Source organism: Candoia aspera, chromosome 1, assembly GCF_035149785.1.
Source record: "Candoia aspera isolate rCanAsp1 chromosome 1, rCanAsp1.hap2, whole genome shotgun sequence".
In the NCBI taxonomy this organism is placed as follows: Eukaryota; Metazoa; Chordata; class Lepidosauria; order Squamata; family Boidae; genus Candoia; species Candoia aspera.
In genome coordinates this window covers 55,284,012-55,297,033 of record NC_086153.1, presented here as the reverse complement: position 1 = coordinate 55,297,033, position 13,022 = coordinate 55,284,012, and the positions used below count along the sequence as shown (strand labels likewise).

General features: G+C 40.0%; 1 protein-coding gene across 1 annotated transcript in view; it reads right to left on the bottom strand.

The window, feature by feature from the left end:
• Positions 1-13,022, bottom strand: part of GALNT14 (polypeptide N-acetylgalactosaminyltransferase 14) — a 294,843-nt gene that overhangs the window by 37,788 nt on the left and 244,033 nt on the right. The window contains exon 6 of the mRNA XM_063304437.1: positions 10,291-10,412. Within this exon, the coding sequence (XP_063160507.1) occupies positions 10,291-10,412 (122 nt within the window). The remainder of the gene's footprint in view (positions 1-10,290; positions 10,413-13,022) is intronic.

Below are 13,022 nucleotides of genomic sequence, written 5' to 3'. Positions count from 1 at the left end.
ATCACCTCCCTCCCTCTCTATCCCCGAGGCTAAATATACCCAGTTGCCTCACTCTTTCTTTATAAGACTTAATTTCCAGACCCCTGAGCATCCTTGTTACTATTCTCTGTTCCAGATGCTTGGAATCTTTTTAAAAAAATGATATTCAAAACCGAACAAAAACCCAAGGCAAGGCTGAGGAATCCAAACCATTATTTGTTACCATTTGGAAACGACAGTTCACTGGATGCAGCCTAAACGTTTAACAACTGCCTCACACTGCTGACCCATATTCCTCTTGTAAACTAAATTTCCAACATCCTTTTCACACCTATAATTTCTCTACCAGGAATCCTTTAAAGTATATTTTTCCATTTGAATTTTTTGTTTCTTGGCTGAAGAATGTTGTATGTTTCAATTATATTTCATTATTATTTTAGCCCATTTCTGTATCCAGCCAAGGTAATTTTGAATTTTATTTCTGTCTTCTAGAGCATTAGCTCTTCCCATCCAGTTCTGTGACTGGCAATTTGTGCTTTAAAAAAGTGGCAAAGATTGTAGGGGACAGGCAAGATATCACTGTGGGGGAGGAGCCAAGATTTTTAACTTTCCCTCCCTTTCCTTATTGTTTACTTCTAAAGCAATTAGAAGTATAAGGTAACCCTTTTCACCAGCTGAGATCTGGCAAACAAATGCAGCAATTTTTGCATCAATTTTCAGTGGTGCCATCCTCAATGCTCTGGGAGTAAGTGCTTTCCATATGGCAGCATACAGACACCTGGACTGAGCCCTCATCATTAAGAATCTTTATTTGCCACTTAACCTTGCCTTTATTTGCCACTTAATCTTGAAAAGTCAGCCCTTTACAAGAGCTACAAATGCTGCTGCTTATTAGTCTTTCAGAACAGTGACTCAAAAATTTCCTAACTTCCCTTGTCCTCTATTTTTGTCCTCACTGCATATTCCTGATGTGCACACATCTTCCCACCATCTTTCTACTTCATAGTAGCTTTCTGAAGATATCCTGTTTGTGTGTTTACTGAATTTGCGAAAGAGCCTAGGCCAGCTGACTAGCCACCGTTTTAACAACACTGAACCCTTTGACATCACTGAACACTAAAACACCGAACCTTTCTGATGTGTTTTAGTTAGCTACAGTATATAGCTATATAGCTGTACATACACATACACACACACACAGTATATATAGCAAAGTATTAATCATATTAACAAGAAGACCTGGTTTTGAAGAGTGGCATTCATTGATTTTTTAATGGCCACTATCTGCCTACATCTACTCGGACTTATTAACTTCTCAAGTGACATTGCATGTCTTTAACTCTCACATAGTTTGGGAAATTCTATTGACCTTTTCATAAGACTTAGGCCATAGGACTAATTTGTTCAAATTCAAAATACTGAATACTTTTTTAAATTAAATAATGTTTCAATATAACACAAGCATCTTGTTCAAGATTTAGTATAGAATCTCTATTCCATCCCCACCCCTACCCCGTTTATAATCATCATGGAGAACTCATAGATACTTCCTCCTTTTGGCTGATCCATATAGAGCAATATAACTTAAAGTGCTACCTCCAACATCTCTCCTCACATTAGGAAGATTTTTCTTAAAAAAGAAAAAAAAATGCTTTCAGTTGGAAGTAGAATATTGCCATCCAGTAACTCATTACTGTGGCATTACAAAGATTGATTATTTTTGTTAAAAAATGCCTTGGGCCTCATAATTACATTTTCAGGAAAAGTTATTTGTTTGAAACAAATTGGTAATGGTAGATGCATCCGTTCTTCAAATAAAAGCAGCAAAGCACACAAACACACTCATCCATTCATACAGTATATTGAACCAGAATTTCCCTCTGAATGATGTACTGTTACTTTATGATGTCCTTTTGAAACCATGCATGCTCTCATCTGACACATAGAGATGACTTCAGCTAAATCCACTCTTTTACACATAGGAATGTGCTTTAGAAGACTCACATGTAACCTTAAGTGTGCATATGGTCTTGTCATTCCTCTGATAAGCACTTATCAGTATGTGAGACATGCACACAATGTGTACAATAAAAACATGACTCTTAGGTAAGTGAGTTGCATGAATGTCTGGAACTGTCGAATTCCGGTATCCAAAAAAATGGTGTCGAAAGTGAGTGGGATAAAACTCACTCTGGGTGGAGAAAGGAAAAATGTTTCTGGGATAGGAAAGAATAACATAATACTGGTAATTGCATCAGAGTGAAAGAGAACTTGGTTCAGTAAGAGCCCAGTCTATGATAGTGAAATGTTCTGCTAGTACACCTTAACTAAAAACAGATGGGGCATAGTGAAGAGATACCCCAATATGGCTTGGATTAAGCAAGCATGAAAGTATCTCACAAACATGACTCTGGGTGGCTAACAACATTTTCTTTACAAAAATACAACCAGTAAAATAAGAATAAAAACTAGAAACAAAGAAAACAACACACTATGGCCACCAAGGAAACCAGCAGCCAACCCACCTGGGCTCAACCAACTTTACAACCCCCACACCTGGGAAAATAGCCAGGTCTTTCCCAAAGGCTGACGGGGTCAGGGCTAACCTAATTTCAGGTGGTCTGGTGATCCAGAGGGCAAGCATTGTTACAGAAGAGCCAGCCAGCCAGCCAGCCAGTCACGCATGTCAGCTTTCCAGGAAAGGGAAGGCTGGAGGCAGACTGTCTTTGCAGATGACTCACAACTCCTGTGCAGGTTGCCAACAACAAATGGTGAAACCCTAATTTAGGTATGAAACACAGACAGCAAATTCAGGCAGAAACCCTGGAGGCATCAACCTGGCTAAAGCCAAGAGTTCAAAAAGTGAAAAAAACTTTGGCAAGATCCCCTATTGAAACATCCTGAAGATGCTTTTCACAGTTATCTCTGCATGCACATGTACTGGGGAGTGTTCTTGCAGTAAACTCCCTTAGGCACATAAAAGCCATGGGTTCACATAGGAAAAACACCAACCCAGAAACAAGGAGAGGCGACCACAGAGAGAATGTAACACTCCCCTCAACCACTTCCCCCACCAGTTGCACTCTAAGGTAAGCAATATTGTGCATATATTGGTGTGGGAAACTTAAGGCTTAGAATTTATAAACTGGTATGGGGTATCAAAGGGACGTGGTGGCGCTTTGGGTTAAACTGCTGAGCTGCTAAGCTTGCCGATCGGAAGGTCAGTGGTTCGAATCCGCGTGACGGGGTGAGCCCCCGTTGCTAGTCTCAGCTCCTGCCAATCTAGCAGTTCGAAAACATGCAAAATGTGAGTAGATTAATAGGTACCGCTTCGGCGGGCAAGTAACGGTGTTCCGTGTAGTCATGCTGGCCACATGACCACGGAAGTGTCTACGGACAAACGCCGGCTCTTCGGCTTTGAAACAGAGATGAGCACCACCCCCTAGAGTTGGACACAACTGGACTTAATGTCAAGGGAAACCTTTATCTGTGGGGTATCAAATCTTGCTCATTGCCATACTATGCATTATTTCATTATTTTACTTTATTAAAGTATTTATTATTCTTTTTGTGAAGTTCTCACTCAAAAAGAAGTAAAATTATTTCTACTCTCTAATGAACTTTGTGTCATGACTCTTTCTCTGTTTGGGGATTAATTATCCCATACATTAAAACAAGTAGTTACCAAAGCCCATCAGCAACCACTATAAACTTCTACCCTGAAGCCTATTATCTGCTGTGTCTTATCCATGGAGTACCTTGGTCCTCAATAATTACTTCAAGTAGGGACTGAGAAGAGATGTATTGTTAGACCTTGATCTGCCAAGGTAGCTAGCAAATGACATAAAATTAAAATTAATTTTTTAGTCCCAGTTCCACCCACTACTCTCTGGAATGTGATTCCTGGCACATGCATCTTTGGTATATATTCTGCCACAGGATAGATTTCTTTAACTTATCTTTTAGGTATAAGGCTCTGTATTAGTTTATTATTCCATTTTAGTGTCCCTTGCTGTCATATACTATGCTTCTTGGACTCCTGCCACTGTTTAGAAATCAGACTAAAAAGTTGTTTTGCTGAATGAATAATAGGAATGGAAATATGGTAACAGGGGGTCATTTGCTGATTCAATGCATTTTGAGGTCATGATGCCTTTGAAAAAATATAAGTCTATTAAGCCAAAACTGACTGATCCTGTGAGGAGCCAATTAAAAGAATACTTTTTTTTAAAGACATGGGGAGGTAGTCAAAAAGCATGGTGAAATAAAATTAGCTGCCCTTTCAACACTAGCCTGAAGGTGGCAGAATTAACATTCCAAACATTTCTGTGAACACTGGACACAGGCATGCAAGATGGGTGGCATTTTGTCTGGAAATAAGGTAATAAATAGTGATCGGTGATAGACTACCCCATTTAATCAAAATCAGTTTAACATACATGACAATCCTTTTGTCTTGTCAATCTGAGAGTTTCAATGGCATGAAAACCCTAAGCACAGAAAATGTGTTAGCAGGTTTCTACACAGTAGTTTTGCAGCAGTGGAATGAATGTGCATCTAACACACATGGCCCCATGACTGCATCATGACATGCTGCTAATATGCAACACAAAGAACTGAAAACAGAGATGGACAAAAATAATTTTGCAATGATTTTCATACCATCATTATCAGATGGCATCCACCACTCCCTCAAAAAACTCAGCTGAGGGACATCAGGATTGCAGTTCAAAAAGGAAAGGAGAAGTTATCAGCAGGTTTAGAAGACTCCAGAACATTGTTTTAAAAAATGACAGAGTAGAAAATTTTCCCAAATTAATCCTATCAGCCTGGGTGTCCATACAGGGAAAGAGGGAGGAGAGCATGATGTCATCATTCACATCATAACATCATCTTAAAAATGACATGAATTACATACTGCACATCATTTGCATCATGACATGACATATGCAGGTTATATAATGAATATGATTTGCATGATGGGGTACATGACATCATGGTAGCTTCTACTAGATGCCAATGCTTATGGGATCTAAGGCTGTTTACTAGCTATGGAACACTGAGTGTCAGTTGGAAGAAGCAAATACCTCCTATGATAAGTTTTATCATAGCTTATAACAGCCTTCCGCAACTTGGTGCCTTCAGGATGCTTTCAACAATTTCCCGAAATCCAACACAACTGGAGGGTACATGTTTAGGGAAGCTTTGCCAATGAGGGCACAAATTGCTAATTGAAAGCCTGTGCATGAGCACTTTAATTAGGGGAATATGCATCAACTTTTTAGTGGCAGGACCTAGTTCCCTCAAGAAGTGAAACTGTCTCCTTCCTTGCTCTACTTTTCTTGAGTAGTAAAGACTGCTTTGAGTTTTCAGGCTTTTAACTATTGTACGATTATTTGTCACTCTCTAATTCTAAACTGTAAAATATATACCATACCTTTCTGAAGTGCCTGCATAAGTGCACAATTCCATAAAAATGCAGTAGAACTAAAAACACTGAACAAACCAAAAACTGGAAAGAAAATACAACAGATAATGACCAAAACCATTTCAGATCATTTAAAAAAACAATTAAGTTTCAGGGACAAATTACAGCTTGCTGGTTTAGCAGGGACAAGGATTCTGCAGCTAAGATGCCACTATGAAGAATTCCCTATTTTTCTGCACACCATAGGCTGCTCCTGCTGGTGGGATCTCAAACAAGTCCTCATGGTAGATCATAAAACAATATTCAGCTAATACTGGAGAAGCCGCTAGTTTTCAGTATTAGAATTCTACATGACTTAGAGCTTTATAATAAATAATTTCATTTAATGAGACCTGGTAGGTTGCAAGCAACCAGTGCAGCTTCTGGATTGTCTTCAAGGACACCCCCATATAGAATGCATTAGGCAATATCATTGTAAGATTATGATGGAATAGATTAGTGAAGACAGGCTGCTCCCACCAGTCAAAGATGAACATAAGCATCTCTTACCTAAAATTACACCTTTAGTGACCGTATTGCATCAAGTGGGTCCCTTAGACTGTATATTTATTCCTTTGGAGTTAATACAGTCTTATCCAGAACAGGTTACCTTCTCAATTCCAGAATCCCCAAACCACCTATTCACTATGACACTATCCAATGCTTCAGTTTATCAGCCCCTCAGTTTATTGGCCTTCTTCCAGCCCATCCCGTTCAACAACTGCATAGCCTCTCCTAATTCAGATGGAATTGTTGTGTTAATAACACATCACAAATCAGTAACATCATATAGATGTTAAACAACAAGGGGAAATTTTGTGGAAGCTCTACAACCTCTGTGATACAGTAAAGCCGAACTCTAGGGCCACTTTTTGGTATCAGTCCTTCAGGTGGGAATGAAACAACAGCCCTAATTCCCAGTCAGCAGGGTCTAATGCTGCTAACAAGTCCTATTAAGGACACAGTCCTCTTGTTCTCTCCCCATAAAGATGATCAGTCAAGGGGACCAAGGCTTTTCCAATGCTATATTCAGGGAGCTGAAGTCAAATTCAGATGGGTCTAAATAATCTGTTTACACACGTGGCATATTTTGAATGTGGTTGCATGACTGGTTGGTAGGCTTCTTTGAAGACCACAGCCAATTAGTTTGGCCATTCTATCACAAGGGGGAATAGGGAAAAGGAGGCATACAGATTAACTCTCATTTGCAGTGAATACCTGCTGCCTTTGGGTTGGCAACAAACTACAGCACACCCTTCTTCCTTTCCCTTCCTTGACTTTCAATCTTGCATTAATAATGCTGCAGGCTCTCCTCCACCCCTCTAAGGCCATAAATGGCATTTAGGATTAATTTAAATCAAGAGAAGCAAGAATGCGTACCAGCAAAAGACATGTTGAGCCAAATGCCCTTTTCCAACTTTACTACCCTGTTTGCAAATTGCTAAATCAGGAGAAATTTTGGTGATTCTGCTGATACCAAGGATTAATATGTTTCCTCTGATATCCTAATAATTGTTGAAAGCAGAGCTTTCGGGGCAACTTACAAAATCAATATGAAACATAACAAATGAAGAAAAACAATATTAATTAACCACAGCATTATGACTTAGTAAAGTAATTGTACTGCTGTTTTGCCATTCTGACACAACCAAGGCATGTAACTCCACTGTTTACTTTCATAAAAATACATTCAGCTGGCTGATTTGTAAAATGTCCTGCTTTAGTTCCTGTCTCTCGTTCTGATGGCCTTGTTGCCCCTGAAGGCATCCTGGGAATTATCTGCCCCAAGCTTTGAGACTCAGTATCCCACAAACCTGGCTCCATCATTTGAGAGCCATTAACTCGGGAAGCAGATTTCTCATTCATGCTGCAAAAAAGCACAAGCAATCACTCAATTTCAAATTTAATTTAGATTGTTTCTTCTTTAAAAGAGAAAGAGAGATAAATTACAAATATGGGAAGTGACTAGAAGTGACAGTTTGGTTTTCTGCTTCATTCAGATCATGTTACTGTTGCAGCCATGTAATGACATTTCTATGGCATTGCTGCATATAGCATCCACATTCATCCATAACATCAGCTGTGAGCATAAACTACATTCCCCAGTACTAGAACTGCCATCCTGCTGGCTGCAACTCATCAAATATACAGGAAAGGCACCATCATCATTCAGAGATTAAGAAAAAGAAGAGCAATGTGGGGTGAGAGAAAGGGAAAACATAGAAGGAAGAAAATTAAACAGTTCTGTTGTTCTAAAATAGAGCCTCACTGTTCACACCATGAAGCCACTTCCCTCTAGCACGTGAAGATCATACTACTGAAATTTGCCAGCAAAATGACTGAATTTCCACAGCACGCATCAGGCCTGAGTGGTATTAAGGGAGCAGAAGTGAGAGTGGCTTCCTTCTGTCAGGTGTCTCACTCTCAACTCTCTTAACCTCTCTCCCATCAACTGAGGTGCTCTGGGAGAAGCAGCAGCAGAAAAGATGTCTAGAGCAATGAGGGCATAAAATAAAGAATGAATGTGACCTGACATGAGTAAGAGCTCAAGTTTAAGTTTACAGTGGGGTGTTAAAATCAGTGAAGTGTGTTCTGCTTTTATTGCATCTGTAGATAGCTGCCCAGTAGCATTGTTTAGTGTTCCCCCAGACCCTGTTGGGAAAAGCCAAGCTGGAAGAGAGGCTACTGGGCCACTGCAAAGAATTTGATAACATTTCTCACATTTGCTTGGAGCTAGACACCAGTTGAGCAAATCCAGCTGAGATGACAGAATCTTGTGAGGTTATCTGAGATTGGTTTGAGCCCGTGGATCCTGAGGAAATGGACAGGATCCTTCATGCTTTGCCACACATGAACTATATCCCCTGCCCTATCTGGCTAGTGAAACCTGCCAGGGAGGTGATAGAAGGCTGAGTCTGGGCAGAGGCGAGTTCATCCTTGAATAATAGGCTCTTTATCTCTGCCTTGAAAAAAACAATGATATATCTTCTCCTCAAGAAACTATCACTATTCTGGATAATTATTAGCTTCCAATCTTTCCTTCACATGGAAGATTATTGAGAAGATGAAAGGGCTGCAGTTCTAGAAAACCCTAGATGAAACTGATTATCTATATCCTTTCAGGTGGGATTCAGCTGGGTATGGGATAGAAACCACATTGGTTGCTCTAGTTGATCATCACTGGTGGGACTAGGATGGAGAGTTCACCTTTCCTGGTCCTATTATCTCTCTCCGCCTCCTTCAGTACCATCAACCATGGTTTCCTTCTGAGGCTGCTGCAAGGCCTGGTGGTGGGAGGTGCTATTTTGCAGTGGTTCTCCTCCCTCTTGAGTGAATAGACCTAGAGAGGCTATGTCCTCAGGCATTCTGGTGTGGGGTACTGCAGAGCTCAGATGTTTTCCCCTTCTGTTTAGCATCTACATGAAGCTGCTGCAAAAAGTAATCCATCAGCACAGGGTGAGATAGCACCAAAATGTGGATGATACTCAGGAGATGCAGTGGAGGTCCTGACTTGATGCCTGGAGGCCATTATGCTCTGGATGAGGAAAAACATGCTTAAGCTGAATCCTAGCAAGATGGCAGTAGATTAGAGAGCAGACTAAGTGTGGAGTGAGCAAAGAAGGGACTGTCCCTTGGGAATGCAAATTAAATTAGAAGAGCCCAAGTGCTCCTGACAGACTTGCTGAATGGTACAAGAGGAATATTACTGAAATTATTTTGATGGTATATGGATGAAACCTTGTTGGAGACAAATATCAGAGAGCACTTCTCTATATAGAAAGGGTGACAGGCACAAGAGCATCCCACTCAGAAGGGCAATATCATTGGTTTAATATATTTTTACTGAAAAAAATGCCTTTGTCAGCTGGTTTTAATTCCCATTAAATCAATTTATTAAAGCTTAATTTGCATGAAATTAAATTCAGTCCCTATTCAAAGAACCATCACTCCCTTAAATCATTCAGCACTGGGAACTGAACATAGGCCTAATTAAAAACTTGGCTGTAGCCATGCCCGCCTATTCCCCTTGTAACTTCAGCGAGTCTGACAAGAGCCCTTGGGCTCTGTTAACTTAATTTGCATTCCCAAGGGACAGTCCTTTGCTCACTTGGCAAAACTATCTTCCACTTCTGGCCCTAATATGCCATGTCATTTGTGTTGCTGGAGTCAGGATCAGCTTGTCCAGGTGTCCTTTCGAAGCACATTTGAGAAACTACAGTATATCTATGGTTGTGAGTTCAGAAATACAACAATGAAATGTTTTCTGGCCACTAAGATGAGGAGGCTGAGCTGATATTTATGACTGTAAATATCTCATCCTTTGAGAAAGCACAGTATTCAGGATGTGTTAAGATCTTTTTAAAAAAATGTCTCCCACCCCGTACCTGAACACAATGGTTTTGGGGTTTACTAGCTATTTGATCTCTTTTGTATCTGAACCTGAATGACAATCTTGTTTAAATTCAGACAAAAGACTCACTTGGGACCTGATTTTATCTTTGGTCCAGTGGCCAGCATTCTTCGGGGAGACACCATAGCTTATCAGAGAAATACACGTTGAGAAAGAAGATCTCTGCTATTTCCATACAAACAGGCAAGCGATGAGAAAGTTCTTTCTCTGCTAAAAGCCAGAGGACCCGGCCAGTTACAGAAGAGTTCTGAGCTAGTCTGAACTGGCCTGACATTGATAATAGTGATGTTATTTCTGGTGAAATACTTAGGCTTGAAGGGCCATCTTTCCATGGTCTCTTGCCAGCAACTCCCCTAACTAAAATGCTCCCGTTGATACATGCTATTATCTCTGATCAGAGACAGTTCTACTGAGTGGCTCACAGAACACTTACCTCTTTGATCCTCTGCAAAAGAGGGAGCAGCCAGTCCTTGTTCACCTCACAGTGACTGTCTAGAAAGGTAAGAACCCCTGCCTGGGCCACATCTGCTCCTCGAATGCGGGAACGGATCAAACCTGTAACAGCGGACATGAACTCAAACATAGGTCTGGCTGATGCAAATTTCTAAGCAAGACTTCAGTTGCTAAACAAGCACACATACATGCCTCATCTTGTTCATTTTTAGCCCTGCCTAATCAGCTCACGTGATGCCACCTTCATGGGCTTAAAAAGAAGCGTGACACCTTTTAAGATGTCTCAGCGCAGCCTCTTTGCTGCATTGCAAGGTCCATGGTGCAAACAAAAAGTTTGTCTCAGGCAACAATTTATGATCATTAAAACATTCTGCATTTATATAATTCTTTCATTGTCTCTACAAAGGGAAGACAAGATGGTAATACACATAGGAAAATGCTGGCTCCTAAAGAATAAAGTAATCTCATATAATTAGAACAGCCCCCTTTTTTGAAATACAGTTTAAAAAAAGAATTCCAGACTTTCTTAAGAAAACATCTCAGGAAAAACAAACAAACACTTCTTGATGGGGAGAGGATCACTTCCCTTAACTACAGCTTCCTATAAATGATTCTGCAAAGGCAAATTGCTTCAAAAACAAACAACAAATACAATTTGTATTGCAGAAACACATAACAAATACAATTTCCAGCCTGCAATTGCTTCCCCCAATTACAGGAATCCTTTTCCGATGCATTTTCTGTTCTTCATTAATGGAAAGCTGAATTTCTCTTTTACAACAATTCTAGCATGGCAGTCATTGGAAGAACAGGGCAACAAGACATAAATATTAATTAGTAAGTCAGTGGTTGAGGATGAGGGATAAATTGTAATATTACATGAGTAACAAATTGAGGAGGACAAATTATAATCAATGGGGAGAAGGTAAAAGGCTACTTTTTTTTATTTGGAAGTTTGTTGGCTGTTACCGTGGTACTATAAAAAGGAGAAAGACATATCCTTTTTATCCTGGGTGGCAATTTTAATTAAATCACTTGATTTTGCAATACTTGTTTCAATAAAAGAGAATATCTGTAGTTCAGGGTTGAACTGTGGAGTCCTTGGTGCTCTCTGAGCTTGGCTGTTTGCTTGCAGATGTTTCATTTCCCAACTAGGTAACGTCATCAGGGTGAGTGAGTGTGGGGTTTGCTCCCTGTTTATATACAGTAGCCTGCCCTGCCAGTTTTGGTGGGGGTGTGGTTTCCTCCTTGGTGGTTCCTTGATCAGGCAGAAAACAATATTCTAATAAACAGGCAGCAAACCCCACACTTATTTGCACTGGTGATGTTACCTAGTTGCAAGCAAACAACTAAGCTCAGAGAGCATCATGAACTCCGTACTCGTTTCAAAAATGAATATAATTGATAAAAGGCAGATATCTTCAATCCCCAGACAATCCTAACAAAACATGCTAGGCTCACAGACCACCTGTTTTGTTTACATATTCATATTGTTTTCAGTTTGCTACTTTGAATACCCAAAGTTTTACTGGGGCCTAATAGTCTCATCATGCAATTGTAGACTTTCAGTGGCTGAAAGATTTCCAAGGAAGTTGCTTCCATGGTCCTCCTTAGGTGATTTGTTTAATTTAAAAAATGGTACAGCAAAGAACATACTTTACAAAGCAAAATTGTTATTTTTTATCTTGGCGCTCTCCACATGGATTTGTTCACTCCCAGCTCTCCTAAGTGCTTTCTTAACAAAATTAAATCTAGAATACACTTCTTAGTTGGGTCCACACAGCAAAAGACTAAATCATTGTCATTGTCTTAGCATGTTGTATGAACCGAGCCATCACAGTAAGCCATAATATGAATGTTGTGGCATGTTTTGTAACATAAGAATTGAGTTTTGTTAATCTGAATTTAGAATTTCACTTGTATGAATTCAGCCATCAAGAAATGTAAAGGGTAACAGGCCCATATTAGACACAAATTCAATTATATTATGCAACCATACATTCTTGGTTTGAGGAGGTCATTTTAATTGGAGTACCAATCATTCCATTCCATTCCAAAATGCAGTCTTGGTTAACGTTGGCTGTCTTATGTGTAATAGTATGTAAGAATGACCTTGGGAGATATGAGGGAGAACTGCAGACTGGACAACTGGCATGTAAAAGGTATCTCAGCCTACAGAAGGAGGGAGGGCATGGGAAATGTTTCAGAATGGACCCTCCCTAGTTTTCCAAAGAGTCAAAGGAAAAGGAGGGGAGAAATACTTTCAGTCTTGCAAGATTCTGTTAATGTAACCTTACAATAAAGGTAGAACTAGTACTCCTGATTGTGCTTGTTGTCTGGACTACCTCACAGGGCAAACATATGGCTAATAGCTTTCGGGAAATTGAAATAACTATTCCTTTCCCATCATGCCCTGAATTATTTTTTGTAAATCCTGCATTTCCTCCAATTTAAGTAATATGTCTTTGCGTGGCTTCGCATGAGGCAAGCACCATCTGAACAACAAGATCCATATTGATTGAATATTCATTGCATAGACTGGGTCCCTGACTTGCTCTACAATTGATCTCAGTTTCAATACAGCCTGCCATTTTGTGGTAACATAGAGAAAATGTTATGGACTCATCAGAGGAAGTCAGGTGAGTCTACTGAGCCAGATAAGTCAAGCTTTAACACAAGATCTGAGCCAGAATCAGTCCCCATTAGCCCAGA